General features: G+C 39.0%; 1 protein-coding gene across 2 annotated transcripts in view; it reads right to left on the bottom strand.

The window, feature by feature from the left end:
• The window catches only part of LOC107839005, a 46,425-nt gene that overhangs the window by 10,187 nt on the left and 11,203 nt on the right, over positions 1-25,035 (bottom strand). For both annotated transcript variants that reach the window (XM_016682332.2, XM_016682333.2), the window contains exons 4-5: positions 19,707-19,761; positions 16,954-17,089 (exon numbers count right to left, since the gene is read on the bottom strand). In XM_016682332.2, coding sequence (XP_016537818.1) covers positions 16,954-17,089; positions 19,707-19,761 — 191 coding nt within the window. The remainder of the gene's footprint in view (positions 1-16,953; positions 17,090-19,706; positions 19,762-25,035) is intronic.

Here is a 25,035-nt window from a genome sequence, read left to right as displayed (position 1 = left end):
CAATTTAGTTATATTGCTTGTTCTTGAGTTAGAGACTCTTAGACTTGCCCCTGGGTTACAAAGGTTTTCGCTTTGGCTATCCCTTTCTATATAGAATGTTTGTGAGATTGACCAGTTTGGGGTCTGTTCTTCGTTTGTGGCTATTTCATCACCAGATAGTGATTTGATATTGATATCGAGATGTCCTGGATTCATCGATTTGTTGGGTTCGTCTCCTAGTGATAGTTTGCCCTTGTCATAAGTGTGGAGTTGGATGCCCCGTTCTCATCGTAATGTGATTCTTGTCTTCCATGGAGTTAGAGAGTTGGGGACAGGTGATAGTTCCTGTGATCGCTTCTTGAGTTGGCAAGTTGGAAATTCTTTGTCTTGAGTTGTTTGATTTTTCTAGTAGTGGTCTTGACTTTGACCTTGGTTTCGAGATTGGTATGTTTTCTTCTTCGAGGATGTGATTCAGGGATGGATCAACTGATGATTGTTCTACATGGGTGGATTGAGGAAATCCCCATTTCAGAGTTTGTTCGGCCTAATGAGGCTTGGTAGAGTGCTTCTCCTCGATGACATGTGACCGTGGCTATTCTTTGCCGAGATGGAGTGTTGGGTTGCTTAGTTTCCGACTTAAGTTGCATTTCTCCGCGTTGCCAGAGTTTTTGCCATTACGAGTGTGGTTTGCAACCTTAGGGAGTTCTTGAGTATGCTTTGATAGTTCATGCCCTCCAGCGCATATGGAGTGAAATTCCTGTGTTTTCAGGAGGTGATTTACCCTCTATTGTGATTTTGTTCTCCGGCTATGTTTCGATTTCGGCTCAACATGATAAGGTACAAATATGTCTGATTCAATATGTATGGTCTATGTGAGTATTTGACCTTGGTTTGAATTTGTTGGCTCAATTTCGAATTTGATGCCTTAGAATGGCGATTTGGAAGTTATGATAGATTTGGAGAATTAATGCCAACCCGTCTTCAGGTTTGGTTTAGGCAGTTTAGACCGAGCAGTTCAGCCTTAATGTTGGAATTACAGCTTGAAGTTGTAACGCTTGAGTGCAAACTTTGTTTTAGATTTTTCTCAGTTCGAATTTCATTTATAGGCTGGTTAAGAATACTCCGTGGTTACCTATCCGATCTTCTCGACTCTGGTTGGATTATAGCTGATAAGTGTTCAGGTGATAGCCCATGGACCTGATATTAGTTCCTTCAGTTTTGACCTCGAGTGTTCAGTCTTCTTTGAGAATTTTGGATGATATACTAGTGAGAGTAATATGATTGAGTTGGTTTCCGCTTGGTTTTATTCTTTGTTGATGAGACAGCTGGAGCGAATCGTTCAGTGATGAATGGTTATGCCTTGATCTTCTGGGTTTCAGTCTTGGTTGCCATCCGGACTAGTGGTAGCATTGGCATTGATTGTATTCTTTGATTATCTCCATCCCAGATAGCGCCTTATGAGCTTATTCTTGTGTTTGTCGTATAGACTTTCAGCGGATTAGCTTCAATTCTTTGAGTTCTTTGAGTTTTCTACGATGAGATTGCGCAGACGAGACTCCAATGATTTTCCTCCTAGTTTGGAGTAGATAGCAAATTTGGATTCATAAAAGAAGGTTATATTTGGATTTGGAGTTGGTGATGACTCATGGTTTGGGTAGGTCTTGGCTTGGATGAGCCTTTGTTGGTTTGGGCGGATATCGAGATGGTATTAGTGTTTTGTGGTTCAGATTTGCGTGCATCAGCCTTCTTCGATTCAGTTGTAGGCCTGTTAGTGGTTAAAGTTGAGTTTTGGCTGTTTTAAAGTGAAGTGAGAGAGCTGATTGAAGAAGGGATACCTGTGGCAAAATCCCAAGTGTTCTCGCTTATCTGGGAAGCCATGCTTGAAGATGCAGGCCCAGTACCTCATCCTTTCGAGCTTTTGAGATCATTCTATCCATTGACTTTCGGGGACGAAAATCCTTTTAGTAGTGGATATATAATGACCCTCCACGTCATTTTTCATATTTTTGATGTTAGAGTTTATCCATAACTTCCCCAAGTCATTTATGACTTACTGGGACTGACCGTTCGATTGACAGGCAGTTCGTTTGATTTTTAGAGCCAATTTCTTGTTTTGAAGTCTTCGCTAGTTCCAAATAGCCACTGAGCGAAAACTTCAGTAAAACAATCTCGGATGCAAATTCGAACTGCACCAGCAGCTCTGAAATAACGATTTTAGGCTAGGTAAACCTTTGGTTCGGATCCCGATGCACCCGAGCTCATTTCGACCTATTGATGGGAAAGCTGAAAAATTAGAAATATGACCCACATTTGGTTGAAACGACCCCGGATGGAAAATCCGACTTCGCCATTGCGTCCGAAACGTCGAATTTAGTGAGATTACATAGTTTATTTGCATATATCGAACTCTGAGGGAATACCAAGGCATTGGCGGAAACTTGAAAATTTTTTAAGTTTCAGATGACAGCAAGTCGTGTGATCGCACCAAGGAGCATGGCGATCGCCATACCTGCTCCTGCACTCAAGAATGTGTATAAAAAAAATCGCCATGGTGTTCAGGTATAACTGCACACCTGGGTGTGCGATAGCTATACCTGAACACCTGGCATGGGTATGAAAAGACCCCTTAGGCCGCGTTTAGGTCATTTCTCGCTCATTCTTGAGAGCCAAAAACCCTAAATGAGTATGATAACTCAAAATTGAGTCTTGTGGGTGACTTGGGAGCTTGATTAACATCTATATTCACGATTACCCAAAACCCAAATAGCTTGAGGGCTTGATTTTAGCCCCAAATTAGCTTGGTTTTCACCCATTTTGAGGGTTATAATTCCTTGATCATGTATGAACGTTGGGTTAACCTCGAAAAAAGAGGTGTGGAAGCCATTAACAAGGATTGAAATACTACTGGTTGTGATACAACTCATAATTAGGGAAGTAATGTTTTTGGGAAACTTAAAGAAACGAAAGATTCCATACTCAAAGGACCATTCAAGGTGATCAAAGGCCTTTTCAAGGTCCAATTTTAGCATAAAGGAGCCTGCTTTGGCAGTGGTCTTATTTACATGGTTATAAATTTCCTGGACAAGGACAGCATTATCGCACGCTCTCCGACCTTTGAGAAAATGGGTTTGTTGTGGCCTTATAAGATCCAGTAGAAAGGGTTTGATACGGTTTGCTATAATTTTCGTAACAACTTTATACATAGTATTACACAAACCAATGGGTCAAATTTTTTTAAAAGGTTGGCGTTATTAAACTTCGGGATAAGATAAAGGTAGGTGGTATTTAGAGAATCTGGCATGGTTTGAGTGTGAAGATGCGATGACAGCATTCCAAAACACTTGGACGAACAATTTGCCAGTGGTGTTGGTAAAAATACGGGTGAAAACCGTCTGGACCTAGGGCTTTGAAGGGCTTGAACGAGAATATAGCATTATATATTTCATACTCTTGCAAAGGCCTATCCAGGAGGGAAAATCAACACGGTGGAAGCTACAGGTAGAATTTTTAATGTGGGTCCTATTGGTAGAGTTATAATCCGTGGTAAAACATGCTTGAAAATAATTTAGAGTATGGTGGATAATACGGTCATGAGAGGTAATCCAGTTATTGTTATCATCCTTGAAATAAGAAATTTGATTGGTACGATGACGATTTAAGACAGACATGTGGAAAAATTTTGTATTAGCATCCCCGTCATTAAGCCAATTTATACGAGATCTTAAATGCCAGTAATCCTCCTCAACTCGTAGGAGAGAATTATATTCCTGGGAGAGGAAGGATTTTAAGTTTTGGAGGTAAGTACTATACGGGTAGGCGGGTGAGCGTTGGATGCCACCAAGATAGGCTAACATAGTTTTTTTCTTACGAAAATAATCCCCAAAGGTGTTTTTACTCCAATCCATGGCTATTTCTCTAAAGTCATTAGTAGCTTCTAAAAAATCTTTGTGATGGCAACATGTTCTAACAATATTTTAAAAATCAGGATGTTTTATCCAGTAAGTTTCCAATCTAAAGGGTTTTGGACCCCTACGCCCAATATGCTTTGTAATGGATATAAGGAAGGGTGTATGATCGGAATGAGTTTTTGGTAAATGGATTACCTTAGAGTTAGGGTATAGCTCTAGCCACTTATCGTTGGAAAATACTCAATCCAACTGTTCTAATATAAAACCAACACCTTTATTCTTACGATAATGATTGGACCAAGTTAACAGCCACCCTTAAAACCTAAATCCAGTAAATTACAATTATTAAGGCATGACCACAGGAGATTTGCTCTAGAAACTGACTATCGAAACTTGATCGGAATCAAGAAATAACTACATGGCAGACTCGGATTGAAGAGGTGACCCTATTAGAAAGAGAACCTGCCGAAAAAAGGGGCCAAAAACTGCTGACGTGCTAGCGCATGGATCTGACGCACTCGCCGAAAATCTGCTTCAGGCGGCGTGTGCAGTATTTTTTTTCAGCGGATCTGACAGGGGTTCTGTTGCCAAAAAGTTCCGAACCTGGTGGTGGGCTGGTTTTTGAAAAATAAGGAACTGACTGACAAGATCACCGGAAAATTTGCTTAGTGACGCCTGATTTCGCTGGAATGATGCACAACGATACTTTTCGCACCAATGATCTGATACCATGTGAGAAATATAAGGAGACTCAGAGCATTTCACTGTCCTGACAGGATTGCATCAGGGATCTACTCTTAGTCCCTTTTTGTTTGCGTTAGTAATGGATGTGTTGACGCGGCGTATCCAAGGGGAGGTGCCGTGGTGTATGCTTTTTGCAGACGATGTAGTCCTGATAGATGAGACTCGAGGGGGTGTGAATGACAAATTAGAGTTGTGGAGGCAAACTCTGGAGTCTAAAGGGTTCAGGGTGAGCAGAACCAAGACAGAGTATGTGGAATGTAAGTTTAATGACGTGAGGCGGGAGAATGAGGTAGTAGTGAGGCTAGAAGCACAGGAGGTAGGGAAGAGGGATAAGTTCAAGTATCTCGGGTCCGTGATCCAGAGTAACGGTGAGATTGACGAGGATGTCTCGCACCGTATTGGGGCGGGATGGATGAAGTGGAAACTCGCATCGGGGGTGCTGTGTGATAAGAAGGTGCCGCCCAAGCTTAAAGGCAAATTCTATAGGGTGGTAGTCCGTCCGGCCTTGCTGTATGGAGCGGAGTGTTGGCTAGTTAAGAACTCCCACATCCAAAAAATGAAGGTGGCAGAAATGCGGATGTTGCGCTGGATGTGTGGACTGACCCGAGGGGATAGAGTTCGGAATGAGACTATCCGGGAGAAGGTTGGTGTGACTTCAGTGGAGTGTAAGATGCGGGAAGCACGATTGAGATGGTTCGGACACGTGAAGAGGAGGGGCATGGATGCCCCGGTCCGTAGGTGTGAGAGGCTAGCGTTGGATGGTTTTAGACGGGGTAGAGGTAGACCGAAGAAGTACTGGGGTGAGGTGATTAGGCGGGACATGGAACAGTTACAGCTCACCGAGGACATGACCCTAGATAGGAAGGGCTGGAAGATGCGAATTACGGCAGAGGATTAGGGCCAGTTCGGGTCGCTAGTGTAGGGAATTAATAGGTGGGGGTGTATTCCTGTTATGATTCTGTATTCAGTGTTTCGTGTTCCGTGTTCCATGTTTATTACGAATCTGTGTGCTTTCCTCTGCTTTATTATTCCTGCATTCCTGCTTTACTCTGTTTTATATTCCCTATGGGTGCCGTATCTATGTTATGTCATCTGCTGCTGTGCTGTACTATATGTTTGTGTGATATCTCGTGACTTGAGCCGGGGATCTTTCGGAAACAGCCTTTCTACTTCATCAGAGGTAGAGGTATGGACTGCGTACATCTTACCCCCCCCCAGACCCCACTAAGTGGGAATACACTGGGTTTGTTGTTGTTGTTGTTGTTGTTTTTAAATTATTACATTGAGATCTTATTTGAAGACACTACATTAGACTCCTTTTCCAACTAAGACACTGACATTACAATCCTTTTTCAAGTAGGATTCTATATAATATTCTTATTCCTACTCATATTCTAACGAGAGCAAACAGTCATCTTAATGTTTTGTATTGAGTTGTTGGTTCCTTCGGGAGAAGGTGGGTGTGGCTTCGGTAGAGGACAAGAAGCGAGAAGTGAGGTTGCGTTGCTTTGGACATGTGATGAGGAGAGGCGTGGGCTTCAGTTCGGAGGTGTGAAAGGCTAGCTATGGATAGTTTTAGGCAAGGTAGAGGTAGGCTAAAGAAATATTGGAGGTAGGTGATTAGGCAAGACATGGGGCAATTACAGCTTGAGGTAGGTGATTAGGCAAGACATGGGGCAATTACAGCTTACGGAAGACATGACCCTTGATAGGAAGGTGCGGAGGACACGGATTAGGGTAGAGGGCTAATAGGTAGGAGTACGTTCGTAATAGTAGGAAAGTGCTCGGTTTGTATTGGTGCTTCTAGTGACTTTTAGCCTCTTGTTAATTGTGTTTTGGTGATGTTTATGATTTTATATAGCAAGTTTATAATATTACTTTGTGGGTGTCTTGTTTTCTTTATTATCTAGCGGTATGCCACCCCTTGTTTGTTGTTTGCTTTTATGTTTTATTATATTGGTTATCTGTCCTGAGCCGAAGGTCTATCGGAAACAGCCTCAGCCTCTACTTCAGCTGAGGAAGCGGTATGGACTGCGTACACTTCTACCCTTCCCAGACTCCACTTTGTGGGAATACACTAGGTTGTTTGTTGTTGTTGTCGTTGCAAACAGTCATCTTAATATTGAGTATTGAGTTGTCGATTCCTTCAAAACCTTGTCTCTTTCCTTCCACACATAGTCAGGCATTGTTTGCCACCATTGTGTTTGTATGACATTTCCAGTGGTACCTCCACATGGCATTGCTCCGTCAGGCTTTCGCCCATTGAGGAAAATTCCCCACTGCTACCTCACGTAGGAGTCTGGGTTGTGTCTCAGTCCCAGCTTTGCTAATCATCCTCTCGAACCAACTACTGATCATCGCCTTAGTAAGTTATTGCCTCACCAACTAGCTAATTAGACGCAAGCCCCTCCATGGGCGGATCCCTCCTTTTACTCCTCAACCTACGGGGTATTAGCAATCGTTTCCAACTATTGTTCCCCTCCGAAGGGCAGATTCTTACACGTTACTTACCCATCCGCCACTGGAAACATCGTTTCCCGTGTTTCCATCCGAATTGCATGTGTAAAGCATGCCGCCAACGTTCATCCTGAGTCAGGATCGAACTTTTCATGAAATTCATAGTTGCATTACTTTTAGTTTCCTTGTTTGTAGACAAAGTGGATTCGGAATTGTCTTTCATTCCAAGGCATAACTTGTATCCATGCGCTTCATATTCGCCCCGAGTTTGCTCCCAGAAATATAGACATCCCTGCCCCCTCACGTCAATCCTACGAGCCTCTTATCCATTCTCATTGAATGACGGCGAGGGAGCAAATCCAACAAGAAAAACTCACATTGGGCATAGGGATAATTAGGCTCCAAGTACTAACTTCCACCACATCAAGGTGACACTCTACCGCTGAGTTATATCCATTCCCCGCCCTATCGAGAAATAAACTGACTAATCCTAAGTCAAAGGGTCGAGAAACTTAACGCCACTATTCTCGAACAACTTGGAGTCTGGCCTTCTTTTCGCACTATTATGGGGATATGAAAATAAATATCAAAATTGGATTTAATTGTCAACTGCCCCTGTCGGAAATAGGATTGAACTACCAATTCCGAAGGAACGAACTGGAGTTACATCTCTTTTCCATTCAAAAGTTCTTATGCGTTTCCACGTCCCTTTGAGACCCCGAAAAATGGACAAATTCCTTTTCTTAGGAACACATAAAAGATTCGCCACTACGAAAATGATAATGGTAACCCTACCATTAACTAATTCATTTATGAATTTCATAGTAATAGAAATATATGTCCTACCAAGACAGAATTTGGAACTTGCTATCCTCTAGCCTAGCAGGCAAAGATTTACCTCCATGGAAAGGATGATTCATTCGGATCGACATGAGAGTCCAGCTATATTGTCAGAATCCATGTTGTATATTTGAAAGAGGTTGACCTCCTTGCTTCTCTCATGGTACACTCCTCTTCCCACCGAGCCCCTTTTCTCTTTGGTCCACAAAGACAAAATGTAAGACTGGTGCCAACAGTTCATCACGGAAGAAAGGACTCACTAAGTCGGATCACTAACTAATACTAATCGAATATAATAGTCTATATCTAATATATTAATATATCTAATATAATAGAAAATACTACTCCCTTCGTTTCACAATAAGTTAATAGTTGGATTTTGACACACATATTAAGAAAAAAAATGCCAAGACATGAATTTATCATGTTTTACCATTTTTACCCTCTTCAAAGAGCAAAGACACATGATACATCACTCCCAATGCACATTTAACGAAGGGTAAATTTGAAAAACATTTTCACCATCTACCTTGAATTGTGAACCATTCATTTATTTTGAAACATAAAAAATATTCCAACGATTCACTTATTATGAAACGGAGGGAGTAATATAACAGAAAAGAATTGTCTTTTCTGTATACTTTCCCTGGTTCCGTTGCTAGTGCGGGCTTTACGCAATCGATCGGATTAGATAGATATCCCTTCAACATAGGTCATCGAAAGAATCTCGGAGACCTACCAAAGTATGAAAGCCGGGATCTTTCAAAAAACAAATTCCTATTCAAAGAGTGCATAACTGCATGGATAAGCTCACACTAACCCGTCAATTTGGGATCCAAATTTGAGATTTTCCTTGGGAGGTAATCAAGAAGGATTTGGAATGGAATAATATCGAATCATACAGAAGAAAGGGTTCTCTATTGATTCAAACACTGTACCTATGGGACAAGGATCGGGGAAGGGGAAAAAACGAAGATTTCAGATGGTACTTTTATCAATCTAATTTATTTCATACCCTTTCTTTCAATGAGAAAATGGGTCAAATTCTACATGATCAAACCTATGGGACTTAAGGAATGATATAAAAAAGAAAGGGAAAATATTCATATTAAATAAATATGAGGTAGAAGAACCCAGATTCCAATTGAACAAATTCAAACTTGAAACGGATATTCCTTTTTCTTGAAAAATGAGGTGCAAAGGGATTGATCAAGAAAGATCTTTTGTTCTTATATATAAGATTGTGATTCGATCCGCATATGTTTGGTAAAGAGAATAATAAAAAATGGACAGTGTTCAAGTATTGTACATTTCATTATATTCCTCCTAAATTGCATTGATTTATCCTACAGATTTCATTTCAATTGGAATTTGGTTATTCACTATGTATGAGGATCCCCGCTACGCATCCATGGCTAAATGGTTAAAGCGCCTAACTCATAATTGGCGAACTCGTAGGTTCAATTCCTACTGGATGCACGCCAATGGGATCCTCCAATAAGTCTATTGTAATTGTCTTTGTATCTATGGAATTGCATCATCCATACATAACGAATTGATGTGGTATATTCATATCATAATATCTGAACAATAAGAACTAGTATTCTTATTGAAACTATAACTCGTAGGGAAGAAAATCGATTTATGGATGGAAAGAACTCAAACGTGACAACAGGATAATAATACGATAAGATGACAATGTTGCGGTTGGAGTCGGCCTCTCTCCCAAGGTTCCCTCATCTGAGATCTCTGGGAAGAGGATCAAGTTGACCCTTGCGAACAGCTTGATGCCCTATCTCCCTTCAACCCTTTAGCGAAATGCGGCAAAAGAAAAGGAAGGAAAATCCATGGACCGACCCCATCATCTCCACCCCATAGGAACTACGAGATCACCCAAAGGACGCCTTCAGCATCCAGGTCACGGACCGACCATAGAACACCGTTCAATAAGTGGAACGTATTAGATGTCTGCTCTCAGGTTGGGCAGTCAGGGTCGTAGAAAGGCAATGACTCATTCATAAAACCAACGTTTTTAAGACCAAAGAGTCGAGCGTAAAGAGGGGAAAGCCCTTTGTTCCTGATTCTTCTGTAGTTGGATCCTCCAGAACCACAAGAATCCTTAGTTAGAATGGGATTCCAACTCAGCACCTTTTGAGTGAGATTTTGAGAAGAGTTGCTCTTTAAAGAGCACAATACGATAAAAGTTGTAAGCTATGTTGGGGGAGGGGGGTTTATTATCTATCGTTGGCCTCTATGGTAGAATCAGTCAGGGGACCTGAGAGGCGGTGGTTTACCCTGCGACGGATGTCAGCGGTTCGAGTCCGTTTATCTCCAACTCGTGAACTTAGCCGATACAAAGCTTTATAATAGCACCCAATTTTTTCGATTCGGTGGTTCGATCTATGATTAATCATTCATGTATGTTGATAAGATCCATCCATTTAGCACCACCTTGGGATGGCATAGCCTTAAAAGTAAAGGGCGAGGTTCAAACAAGGAAAGGCTTACGATGGATACCTAGGCACCCAGAGACGAAGAAGGGCGTAGTAATCGAAGAAATGCTTTAGGGAGTTGAAAATAAGCATAGGTCCGGAGATTCCCGAATAGGGCAACCTTTCGAACTGCTGCTGAATCCATTGGCAGGCAAGAGACAACCTAGCGAACAACATCTTAGTAGCCAAAGAAAAAGAAAACAAAAGTGATACCTGTAGTAGCAGCGAGCGAATTAGGAGCAACCTAAACCATGAAAACGGGGTTATGGGAGAGCAATACAAGCGTCGTGCTTCTAGGCGAAGCAGCCTGAATGTTGCACCCTAGATGGCGGAAGTCCAGTAGCCGAAAGCATAGCTTACGCTTTGACCCGAGTAGCAGGAACATTTGAATAAGTATGATTCTTTATCGAATTATAAAAACCCACTTTCCGAAGTTACGCCTCATAGGCAAGAGTTGACACTACCACATTGGGTTTTTATTTATGAGATGCTCTGCAACTCCTGTTCTAACAATATGCAATAAGCTACTCAAAATCTGGGTGATTAGCTAGATAATTTAATTCTCTCCCATTCTCTTGTTTATCAACTCTAAAGCTCAGTCGTGAGTGAAATGGAAAATGATTATTCATGATATGGACCTTTATGTGAGGCCAATTGAGCACCCATTGTATATTACCAAATGCTCTATCAATTCTGCTTTGTACCTAACCATTAGACCACGTAAAGATTCTTCTAATAGATTTAATCTATGTAGCTCCAACTTGGAGGTTTTGCTGCCGAACCCGTCTCGACACGAGACTGACGCAGGTACGGGTGCTGTCGTCGTCTCCGATTCGGTCAATCGATTTTGAATACATAGACCAAATTCAAGAAGAAATTTGCGGGGAAACATTGGATAACAAATTGGCGACTTACCTGGAAAAATTTCAAACGACTTTTTTACCGGCAACTGTAAAGTTGACAAACAGAGACGGCGTTGCGCTGTGCTTAGGAAGAAACAGAGACATGTCGGTTGTCGATGTGCATTGTTGATGTGTGACGACAACATATAGGGAAGAAACTGATGATCGACACTGAGGTGGAAATAGTAGATGGTGACGGCGTTAATATATTTAAAAGAAACATGTAGGTTCATTTGGATCGATTCAGTGCTTTAATTTGATTGTCGTCATTATTATTTTTTTACAGCAATTACCTAGTATTAAAAAAGTACTCCTAATTATATTTAAGTTTTTTTTTGGTAAATATATGTAAGTTAAAGAAATTCGTAATACTAATACTACTCCTAATTGAAAAGTAAAACCAATGGCAAAAGTAACTAAAAATAGTAAAGTAACTAAAAACAAATCCTAATCCCTATGTATCAAGGAAAAATAAATCGGTTTAAAATTGGAAAAGTCTAAAATTGTCTTCATCAATAACATTATAAATAGAACCTCTGTCAAAGAAAAAAATTTAACCCAAAAAACTCGATTATTTTTATCAAATAATATGGCATCATCTGCCTCTCTTAACCAGACGTCTCAGGTTTGAGCCCTGGGTATGGAAAAATCTTTAGTAGGGAGCGCTACACCCCGAATGGGACCCTATTCGGCGCGAATCCATATTAGTCGGACTCCAATGCGGGTATCGAACACGGAATGAAAAAAAAATAAAAAAATTGCATCATCTGCATCGGGTAGTCAGGGAAATGTCCTATGAGACCAACAAAAACTGTAGGAGTAGATTTTGATGACAAGCCATTACGGAATCATGTAAAAGTAATTTCAACTGCTCCCAATGGTGGTGGAAATAGAACGTGGTCATGTAACTATTGCAATAAACAGGTTATTGGATCATATAATAGAGTTAAAGCACATCTCTTAAGATTATCAGGTCATGGAGTTCAAATATGTAGCGAAGTTCAAGGTGATACATTAAGAACTTTGAAGATGGAGCACAAACAAGCTGAAAAGAAAAAATCTTTAATTCAAGTTGATTCAAGAAAAAAAATTGATTATATATCTCTTCCGGAGGGCACTAATATACTTCAACATTAAAAAAAAAAAAAAAAAAAAAGAGTTCAGAAAGCGGAGCTATAGGAAAATCTTTCGACATCCATGAGAGGAATGTTACTGACAAATTAGCAGCTAGAATGTTCTACGCATCAGATTTATCATTCAATTTTGCAAATTCTTCGTACTTCAAAAAATATTCGAAGTTTTTAGCTGAAAATTCCATTCCCGGTTATATTCCCCCATCATATAATAGGTTGAGAACAACTTTTTTGCCTCAAGAAAAGACTCACATTAATAGAAAGTTGCAACCAATTAAGGATACATGGAAAAGAAAGGATTGATTTGTTCGGACAGATGGTTTGACACTAAAAGATGACAACAACACACCTAGTATATTCCCACCAAGTGAGATTTGGGGAGGGTAAGTGTACGCAGTCCATACCACTACCTCTAATGTGAGAGAGAGATTGTTTCCGATAGACCCTAGCTCAAAATAAAACAATCTAGACTGGAAATAGTAAAAGGACAAGATACAATAGAAATCAACACATCCAATAATACCATATACAAAATACACCAAGCAATACAACAAATGATACAACATCCTAAACCCATACTAACCTTCTACCCTAATCCACCTCCTCCACAACTTCCTATAAAGGGTCATGTCCTCGGTAAGTTGTAGTTGCTCCATGTCATGTCTAATCGTCTCCCTCCAATATTTCTTCGGTCCAACTCTACCTCGCTTGAAACCATCCCTAGCCAACCTCTCACACCTCCGCACTGGGGCATCAATGTCCCTCCTCGTCACGTGACCAAACCATCTCAACCTCGCTTCCCTCAACTTGGCTTCCACCGAAATCACTCTCACCTTATCTCGAATAACTTCATTTCTAATCCTATCTTTCCTAGTACACCCGCACATTCACCGAAGCATTCTCATCTCCATCACCCTCATCTTTCCGATGTGGGCCTTCTTAACAGACCAACACTCCACCCCATACAACAAAGCCGGTCTAACCACCACTCTATAGAACTTGTCTTCAAGTTCAGGAAGTACCTTTTTGTCACACAAGATTCTGGAGGCGAGAGCCTCCAGTTCATCCACCCTAACCTGATTCGATAAGTGATATCTTCGTCAATCTATCTATTCCCCTGAATCATAGACCTCAGATACTTAAAATTATCTCTCTTAGTGATAGAATGAGTATCAAGCTTAACAACCACATCGGACTCATGAGAGACCTCGCTGAACTTACACTCCAATTATTCTGTCTTGGACCCACTCAACCTAAACCCTTTAGACTCGAGGTTTGCCTCCAAACCTCCAATTTAGCATTAACTCCACTACGTGTCTCATCAATCAAGACAACATCCGCAAAAAAGCAAACAGTAAGGCACCTCGCCTTGAATTTGTCGCGTTAAAACATCCATCACCAAGGCAAAAAAAAGGACTAAGTGTCAATCCTTGGTGTAACCCCATCAAGACGGGAAAGTACTGAGTCCCCTCCCCCAGTCCTAGCCTGAGTCTTGGCTCCGTCGTACATATCCTTAATTACTCTAACATACACCATAGGTACACCTCTAACCTCCAGACACCTCCAAAGAACCTCTCTGGGAGAGCTCTATCATAGGCCTTCTCTAAGTCGATAAACACCATGTGCAAATCCTTCTTCCTTTCCCTATACTGCTCCACCAGTCTCCTAACTAGATGGATGGCTTCAGTAGTCGAGCGTCCTGGCATAAATCCGAACTGATTTTCAAAAATAGTAACAATCCTACGCAACCTCAACTCTACCACCCTCTCCCAAACCTTCATAGTGTGACTCACCAACTTGATACCCCTATAATTATTACAATCCTAAATATCACCCTTATTCTTATACAACGGAATCATCATACTCAACCTCCAAGCTTCAGGCATCCTCGCTGTCTTGATCAATATAATGGCATCTAATGAGGGTCCAATGTTTTTAAATTCAATAAATTCTAGTGGGATCACGAAGGATGGAGAATATATTGCTAATTTGTTTATTGAAGCAATAGTAAAAATACGTTCAAATAATATTGTTCAAGTTATTACAGATAATGCAAGTAATATGAAACTTGTCGGTACTATGGGAAAAATTTACTCGAATATTTTCGGACTCCTTGTGTTGTTCATTATTTGAATCTAGCTTTGAAAAGTATGTGCCAACCGTCTGATAAATTGTCTCACTTTACTAATTGCAAATAGATCTCAGAGTTACTTAGTGAAGTGCGTAATTTGAAGAACTTTGTTGTGAATCATGGCATGGGACATACGATTTTTCAAAAGCATTCAGATTTGTATTTATTGAAAGTTGGTGAAATAAGATTTGCCTCATACATTATTATGCATGTTCGCAAAGCAAAATTTTCTTTAGAGAAGATGGTCATTGATGATGAATGGAAGAATTATAAGGTGGATAAGGGAATTGAAGCCAAAACTCGTGAAATAAAATCATTTATAATCTGTGGGATTCAATGATTGAGAATGTTAAGAAAATAATCTTTGAGCATGAGGGGAAAGATCTCATTTCCGACCAATCAAACTTTTTTTATTCTATTCACGGTGTTCTTATGGCTAGGTGGAACAAAAGCAATACCCCTCTACATTGTATGGCACATTCTTTGGTTCCCAAATACTATCTTGAACCATGGTCTCATTGCAGTATGGAAAATTTTGTAGCGAGGGTTGGTTATTTTGGTGAGCCTCGTGTGATTGAAGCTATGTTGTATGAAGATCCTCATTCTTGGTGGGGTCATGGTGTCTTGACTCCAATTTTGCAACAATTAGCTATCAAGTAGTTTACTCAACCGGCTTCTTCCTCTTATTGTGAAAGAAATTGGAGAACGTATTCTTTCATTCACAACATCAAGAGAAATAAGTTAGCAACTTCAAGAGCCGAATATTTAGTGTTTGTACATTATAATCTACGGTTGCTATCTCGCAATAAAGAGAAATATATAAATGGGTCGAGCAAGTATTGGGATGTAGATGTGTCTACATTTTCTTTATTATTTTCCTCAATTATTTCTTTTGCATGATAATTTTCTCTCTTTATTTAAAAAAACCTTTAATATATCTATTATTTTTAATTTATTTAGGCGGAGATCAATTTGATGTTAACGAGACAATTAATAGTTTAATTGAGCTATCAATAGAAGAACCTCAATTAGATGGTATGGTCTTTGAGGAAGAATTTGAAGATTTGGAAGAAGTTGAAGAAGATGCGAAAGAGTAGGTAACTTAAGTAACTTGATAGTAGACAATAGTTTTTGTTCTGTTAGTTTTGAATTAATACTTTAAGTTGGGATGCTTTCTTGTTTTTGTTCAATAGCGGATTTTTAGAATATTTTTATAACTCTATACAACAACATACCCAGTGTATTCCCACAAGAGTGGGGTCTGGGGAGGGTAAGATATACGCAGTCCATACCGCTACCTTCGAGGAAGTAGAGAGGCTATTTCCGATAGACCCCCGGCTCAAAGTAGAGAACAGTAAACAAAGGGATGGAAAACATAATAGAAAATCAGGAATAAGAAATAATAAAATAGACATCAGAGAAATATGAAATACGAGACAAAAGGGCGACACGGAATAAGAAAATAGGTACTAAGACATAAGACCTAGTGCACCCACCTAGTAATAACCTACACTCCCATAACAAGGACCCTATGAACACAGACCTAGGCTTACTAACCCGGCTACACAAGACTCTCCAGACTGCAAGCTACAACCCACACACCTGCATTAGCCTTCTACCCTTATCTGCGACCTCCACACCTTCCTATCTAGGGTTATGTCCTCAGCCGAATCCCCTCACCCGTATCCATACTCGGATTCGCACCCCCGAATCTTAAAATTTAAATTTTGACGAATCCGACTCTACACCCGCACCCGAGTTCGAGCAACTTAGGATTTAATCTCATTCAAACTTGCCTCCTTTATATAGTTTGCAATATCTCTCGTTTCTAGATCAATTGTTGGGCTTCCATTATATTTATCATCCTCCTTATATATAGCATTAAAATCTCCTAGGACAATCCATTTTGCTCGGATGTCTTAAGATTCATTGAGCGCATTTTTGGGCCGATAGGTAAACGGAGGGTAATACTGTACCGAATCTCATAGTTCAAGAGCATTTTAGACCCTTACCCGAAAAACATTGATCATTTTCATAACACAAACATAACGTTTAATAATATTTATGTAATTTTTTGAATTGTATACTCATTGATTGGGGTACACGCACAAAATGCATGCCCAAAAACTAGTTGTCAAATAAGGGAGTGGTCATTAAAAGAAAAAAAAACTGGAACTATTACAAATGTAGTGGACAAGGGGCTATCTACTAAGGTGGTAGCTTATTTGTAGGAATGTAATACGCAAATTATGTCTCCACTTGGTTACTCTCTCAATTTCAGTGGTTTAGATAGTTTCATATCCCAAAAGTGGTTGTTAAACGCCATAATTAGAATAAAATAAAAGCTTTTTCTGATTAGCAGCTCACCTTAGCATATGATGCAACCAAAACACTGCCACTATCATGCCAATGCAGCACGAAGACCATAGCCACCTCTTACAATAATTTGCTTCATGCAATAATCCCTTTATGGTCATTAAGCATGCCAAAATAGCTGCCCAATCTGAAATTTTTTCCAGTAAATGCCAACAATTAGGCTGTGAAATTATTATTTTTTTATGACAAGGGAACCCGCAGCCGCTACCCTTCGGGTGCGCAAACGACTTATAGTAGGCTGTGAAATAAAAACTGTTTTTCTCATTTAATAATGAAATATGATTTCCAGCAAATTTAAGACTGAAAATATGATTTCGCTAAGATCATTACCAATATATCATATGCAGGATATGCTCTTTATGGACTAGGAACAATTGTCTTTCAATGGTAGAAAATAATCAAAGGCCAGCCTGCTTAAAAGATTTTTGCCCCTATCCAAGAAATAATTTTAACATTTACAAATACCGTATCTGAGTTCACCATGTAGTCAACTCCTCGTTCATTGATTTTGCTTTTTGGTTTTATTTTCCTTTTATCTATGTTTCAGAGGGTAAAACATGGTCAACAGAAGTTTCCAGCAGTGCCAGAAATAATTTCAAGCTCGTGAGCCCCTCAAAATGAAAAAGGGGGTTGTACAACCATGCAAGAGATTATTTGTTGAGCAAGCTTATAACAACACACTTTTCATCTTTATTCTCCCCTAATCCTAAAAATTTATTCAAGCAAATAAAATGACTGAATACTTACGCCTGTTGTTTCATTTTTTATGACGGCATTTAACTTGGAACAAATTTTAAGGTTTTAGTTTGAATTATAAGTTACATTAGTGATGGTACAATAAAATGGATTTTACTGGCCATGTTGTTGTTGTTGTTGTTGTTGTTGATGGTACAATAAAATTACTAACCTAATGGTTGATGAGTATGATAGAAAAAACATCAGAACAAAGTTTATACTTCAATTCTTGAAAACTGTGAAGGTTCCGTAATGGATTAATAACCAACATTTTGGGAAGTATGCAATAGAAAGTGTGTCACATAAATTGAAAAGGAGGGTACCATCTTTAATAGGCAAAATGCTCTACTAGACACTTTTACTTGTCCGAGTTTGTAAAGTGGACAATTCTACTTGGCCTTTTGTCATCTGAACCCTTCAATCTATCAAAATACAAGATTATAAACCCTTATGACCATGTGTGTGGCTCACTCTCCCTAAGAAATTTCACATCATATCCATGTCATATCCACGTCACATAAATCAATGACATGTCATAATATCTTTATTAATTAATTTCAAAATTATTAATCAATAATATTAAATAAAAAATAATAATAAATTAAAAAAATATTTTTAAAAAAAAATTCTTCTCCGCGATTATTTAAAAATTAAAAATAACAAATTAACCAAAAATTAGTGTCATGTCATTATTATTTTTATCAAACATTTTAAATTATTAACCAAAAATATTAAACCAAAAAGTAATAATTTTAATTTATTTTTTAAAATAAACTACTATTCGCTCGTTTCTTCCACCTCCCACAACCACACTATCTCCACCTTTCTCTTTTGTCTTCTCCGGCAAAGGATCCGTGGAATTCCGACAACCCACAAACAACCCCAACCCCGCTGCTGAGCCTCCACCGTACTGTCCCCTCCTTCCATATTTGCTCATAAAAAGAGCATAAAGTTCATGCTAAATAAGTGGAATTTTTTTCATATTTGACTTGAAATTTAGATTATATGTTCATAAATGCAAACTCCAATTACAATTTTGGATTGATTTCACAAATTCACAAGACCCATTTGCTTTTCTTCAAGCTTTTTTAAGCTTATTAATGGAGTTTTTTAATTATTCAATACCCACCATTATATCCATATCCATACTTCCTCTTTGAATCCAACTAACACAAACAATGATCTTAACTTTTTCAGAATCTAAAAAATTTAAAAGGAAATTTAAAAATTACTCATGGAATTAGTTGTTTTTTTGGAGGGAGAGGAGTGCAAGGCAAGTTCAGAACGAAGGGAGGGGGGAAGCGTTAAGAAGAAGAAGAGAGTTAGATGTGGAGATGAAGAAGAACGTTGGAGGTATAGGGTGGGGTGGGTTGTGGTGGCAGAGGGAATTGATGAAGATAAGAGTCTTCTTTAAACCTTTTTAAACTTTATTAAATGTACTATTTTTAAATTTTTTAAATGTAAAATATTGACTCACTCGCTCTAAAACACGTGCAAACACACGTGTTTCCAGCTCAACAACGCCAATGCCATGTATGCTTGGTCAATGGTCAAAAGGGTTTAAAATATTGTGTTTTATTGAGTTTAAGGGGTTCAATTGACAAAGAATTGAGTAGGAGGGTCTAGAATACAAATCAGGACAAGTACAAGGGTCCATCAGACCATTTTGCCTCTTTAATAAATTACTTAAACTGATTTAACTGAACCTGTAAGTTAACAGGCAAGTGAACAATGAGATGAAAATAACAGAGTATCTCTGTGTCTACTGTTGTCAACCTTTATACTCATTGCAACATTGGTATCCACCATAACCCTCTGCAATTTTACTTGGTCATAATAAAAATCAATGCACCACAAGGCTTGTCAGCCTAGAAAGAAAAGATAAATCTGCAGGAAATTTGTAGTGGTAGGCAATGACCAGAAAAAGGTGCTATGTTCAGAGAGATCTTTTTAGGCACAGAATAAGCTGCAATGCCAAACAAAACAGGAAAGTAGTACAATACACAAACCTGCAGCAATGATGGTCCACGCGTCAACTTCATATATGAAGTAAGCATGATATCGCTGTTAACCATATTAAAATTCTGGAATTAGCAGACATTAATGAGGAAGATACTGTATGTAGTAGATATTTCACATACTTTGTACTCTTTTAGAATTTATAATCACCTCTTCGGTGGAAAGTATGTGCTGCCATAAAACTAGCCCAAGACTTTTTTAAGGGGAAAAGGTGAATGCCTTTTATACATTTTGCGTTCCTTTTACGGAAATGAATCAAATTTACCCCTCTACTTTCAAATATTGTCTAAATTTAACCCCCGTTATACTTTGTGATAAAACATACCCCTACCATTACCAAACTTGTCACATATGCCCTATTCTAACAGAGGTCCATCATGGCAAGGACCCAGCTATCGAATCCTAAATGGCCTGACATATGGGTGAAGTTGACGCCACATGGTGTGCTACCTCACCATCGTCTTTCCCAAGTCAAGAACCACCCAGACACCCATCTTAAACCAAAACTAACGGAAAGGGAAAAATCAACAACATAACTAGTGTAGAACGGGAAAAACCATTTAAAATTTTCAGAAAATAAAGAGTACATAATAAATTTACTAAAACCCTTCTTACTTCCAAAAAAGAGAAACCCACAACCAAACACAATTCAATGACCACTCAATTGAAAACATTAAAAAGAATAAAAAGAAGAGGGTGGAGGGGAGAGGGGGGTGAACGACTGTATAAAAATCAAGAAACCCCAAAAGGGCAAAATGGAAAATTTATTGAATCAGCCACCAGCTCCTGTAACAAGAACAGTGATTGTCTTCAAATCAGCCATGGCCAAAACTAAGAATCTGCTAAATGTTATCTTTTTTTCTTGGAAATGAAACATGTGATGAAGTAGTTGCTAGAACTGAGGACAACTCTAGAAGTCTATGATTAACCGAACTTAATTTCTGACATTGATAATCAGGAGATACATGTGTCAAGGCATCCATTTTTATAGAATTTTAGTCCATTCAAGAATTAACTATAATATGTGAACTTAGAGCTGATATTCAAAAGTCATAATTTGTACAATTTTCCTGAATACCAGTGTGGTGGAGATGTTGGCGACTTTGACTGGTGGTGAAGGGGAAATGGAAGGGGAAAATAAGGTATACGGAGCGGGGGTCATATAGGATTAGGATGGTGAGTTGACACGCCATGTAGCATCCACCTCACCTAAATGTAGGGCCTTGATAGTTGGGTCTTTGTCACAGTGGACCTTTGTCAGGAATAGGGCCATATGTGATAAGTATGGCAACGATAAGGGTATATTTGTTTATGTGCAATGAAAACCGTTCAAGAGTCCCATGTCGGAGGTAAAAGGGATAGGTTGTCTCCTTATATGGTCTCAGAAAATGCTCTACTCGTGAGCTAGCTTTTGGGGTTGAGTTAGGCACAACATCCATTTCTTTACATGGTTACAGAGGACTCATCCCAATTCTTGTTCGATGTTAGGCCCCCATAGTAAATTCTCCACACTCCATATCTCTAGTCCTGGCATGAGATATGGTGTTGAAGAGTCCCATACCGGATGAAAAACGAATGGATGGTCTCCTTATATGGTCTTGGGTAATTATTCCCTCGTGACTAACCTTTGGAATTGAGTTACGCCCCACCATTCATTTCTTTACCTAAACAATCTTTGGAAGAAGAGAGGTAAACCTAACCTTTTTCCCTTCATTTAAAGTACCAATTTAACATTAATGCTTACGAAGCGTGTTTATTAGACTCAGCCTAAGTTGCTCGGACTCAAGTGTGGGTGTCCAATACAGGTGCAAATACATGCTCTAAATTTATAGATTCGGGGATATAGACTTAGGTACGAATATGGGTGCGGAGATTCGGCTAAAAATAATTCAGATATAAAAAAATAGGAGAAAATGGTCAAATACCCCCCCCCCAAACCTTTACCCCAAATCCCAACTATACACTTATACTATGAGAGGGTCTTATGACCCCCCTGAACTATTTTAAAATGAAATTATTACCCCCTGAACTATTTTAAAGTGGAATATATACCCCTTTAAAAACTCATACCCAGATTTTATTTTGATTTGTGGTCTACACGCGCTGCCACGTGTCATGCCACGTAATTCCACATCATATATCATTTTTTTACTATAAAAAATTAATTCCACGTCATGCCACGTCATCCTCATCTTATTCTTCTTCTTCCTCTTCTTCTTCTATTCTTCTTCAATGGCATAATGAATCATATGGAATTCACACGATATGTAATCTTATCAAAATCAAATCAACAATTAATGTTCAAAAAATATTCGATTTTCACAAAACGGCGTCGCGACAATGATGGCGCCACGACAGTGATGGCGCTGGAAAATTCAAAATTCTGGTGACTTTATTTTCCAATCTGAATTGATTCAACATTCTCACGTAATTCAAGTTCTTGGATGCCATTGAAGAAGAAGAATAAAAAGAAATGTCATTGATGAGTTCTTGGATGCCATTGAAGAAGAAGAAGAAAAAAAATTAATTGTCATTGATGGGTTTTTGGATGCCATTGAAGAAGAAGAAAAATTGAAGAAGAAAAAGAAGAAAAAGAAAAAAAAAACTAATTGGCATTGATGGGTTCTTAGATGCCATTGAAGAAGAAGAAAAAAAAAAATTAATTGCCATTCTTGGATGCCATTGAAGAAGAAGAATTGGAGAACAAGAAGAATGGAAGAAGAAGAAAAAGAAGAAAGAAAAATAATAATTAAAATTATTTATATTTATTTAAAAAAATATTAAAAATAAATTTTTAATAAAATATTTTCGTTCTCACTCTCTTTAAAGAGAGTGAAACACACTCTCTTGCCATGTCAGCGTTAGAGGGGTAATAATTTCATTTTAAAATAGTTCAGGGGGGTCATAGGACCTTCTCAAAGTATAAGTGTGTAGTTAGGATTTGGGGTAAAGGTTTGGGGGGTATTTGACCATTTTCTCAAAAAATAGAGTTACTCCCTCCGTCCCATTTTATGTAGCTCCCTTTTCTTTTTCGTCCACCAGAAAAAGAATGTCACATCACTATAATTAGAAATGATTTAACTTTAAAATACTTCTTTTACCCTAAATGAAATGATAAGTTGGAGGTTTGTCGACAGACCCTAGAGTCTAAAGGGTTTAGGTTGAGCCGGACTAAGACAGAGTACTTGGAATGTAAGTTCAATGATTCGATGCATGAGGCTGACGTAATAGTGGAACTGGATTCTCAGGCCATTTGGAAAAGGGATAATTTCAAGTATTTTGCAGCTATGATTCAGGGGAATGGAGAGATTGACGAGGATGTCGTGCACCGCATTGGTGCAGGGAGGTTGAAGTGGAGGCTCGCTTCGGGAATCTTGTGTGACAAGAAGGTGTCTCCTAAGCTTAAAGATAAGTTCTACGGAATGACAATCCGACCGGCTATGTGGTATGGAGCGAAATATTGGCCAGTTAAGAACTCCCACATTCAAAAGTTGAAGGTGGCGGAGATGAGGACATTGAGATCGATGTGTTCGGGCATGTGATGAGGAGGGGCACGGATGCTCCAGTACGGAGGTGTGAGGATGATACAAGAATTACAAGGACAACACGAAACACACTTCAAAATTAGTCCACAAGATCAAAGATCCAAGGACCCTTTTGAAGACCACACTCAGATTCAACAATACAACACAATAACGAGATATAAGGGTGAGATTTAACACCAAGGCAGCCACCCAAACTAGATTTAGCAACAAACAATATGAAGACAAGATGAACAACAACAAGGTGGTAACAATAACAACACCTCACGGGTTACATTAACAAGAACAAGAAACAACGATTACAACAAAACAAAGGATAGATAGATAGACCACATGAAGGTATAATCTTAAGAACCCAAGAATGGACACTCTTGGACCCTTAACACTACACACAACAATAAACTTATCTCCTACATTGACACAAGAGGAACTTTACCTCCTCTAAACACCGACGTCTCAAGCCAACATTGCAACACAAGTGATATCCACACTAGTTACCCTCATTTCGGTGTGGTGGCTATTCCAAGCCCTACAACTAAAGGTGTTTCATGTTTCAAGTCTTACATCAATGAACAACCAAAGAGAAAAGACCTAAAATGTTCTATTTATATTCTATTACAAGATAAGATAAAATGACAACAATGACCTTAAAGGGAAGGGTGGCCATGGAGTGTATTTGAACCCAATGAAGTGTCCAAAATACCCTTAATAAAGATGATCAAACCGTGACCCATTAAGTGTTATCCAAAACCGTGAGTCCTTAACTCTTCGATGCTCCAAGCAATCCTCCACACACGACCTTGTTTGTGCTCAAAACGGGTCTTCCTTGCATATTCTTGTGCCCTCGAGGTGAACAAGTCTTGAGCCTTTAAGTGATGCCCTCCAATTATGTCTTCAAAAATTAGGGTGGCCATATGACTTGTATCAGAGGAGCTGGCTATGGATGATTTTAGGCGGGATAGAGATAGGTCGAAGAAATATTGGAGTGAGGTGATAAGATATGACATGGAGCAATTACAGCTTATGGAGGATATGACCCTTGATGAAAAGGTGTGGAGGACGCGAATTAGGGTTGAGGGTTAGTGGATAAGAGTACGTTCGTAATAGTAGAGAGGAGTGCTTTGTTTGTATTTATTCCTGTAGTTTCTTGTTCGTAGTGTTTTGATGATGTTTGTGATCTCGAATTGAATTTATAGTATTACGCTGTCGATGCCTTGATTTTTTTATTATCTAGCGGTGTGTTATCTCATAATGAGAAACAGCCTTGCTACCTCTCCGGAGGTAGTGGTATGGACTGCGTACATTTCACCCCCCCCCCCGACCCCACTTTGTGGAAATACATTGGGTTTGTTGTTGTTGTTGTTTATTATACTATTGTCGTGAGCTGAGGGTCTATCGAAAACCGCCTCTCTACTTCAGCAGAGGTAGTGGTATGGACTGTGTACACTTTACCCTTCCCAAACCCCACTTTGTAGGAACTGGTATGTTGTTGTTTTAGACCACAAGTTTCAAAAGTCTTCCTTTTTTTCTTAAAGATCGTGCCAAGTCAAACGGTGTCATATAAAATGGGACGGAGGGAGTATAAAATATGCCTAAATTATGATGGACTATTTGGAAAGAAATAAGTGCACAAATATTTTAAAGCAAGTTTGAATCTGTAATTATTGTTAAGTAAACAAATGCATCTTTTACAGTTTATTATTAAGTTTGAATTAGAAATCTTTTTGAACAAGTAGCTTACGAGCTAGATGTACCTAGCAATACATCCCGTCTTTCA

This window comes from Capsicum annuum, chromosome 8, assembly GCF_002878395.1.
Source record: "Capsicum annuum cultivar UCD-10X-F1 chromosome 8, UCD10Xv1.1, whole genome shotgun sequence".
NCBI classification, from domain to species: Eukaryota; Viridiplantae; Streptophyta; class Magnoliopsida; order Solanales; family Solanaceae; genus Capsicum; species Capsicum annuum.
Note: the sequence above shows the minus strand (reverse complement) of the source record. Positions and strands in the feature narration are given on the sequence as shown.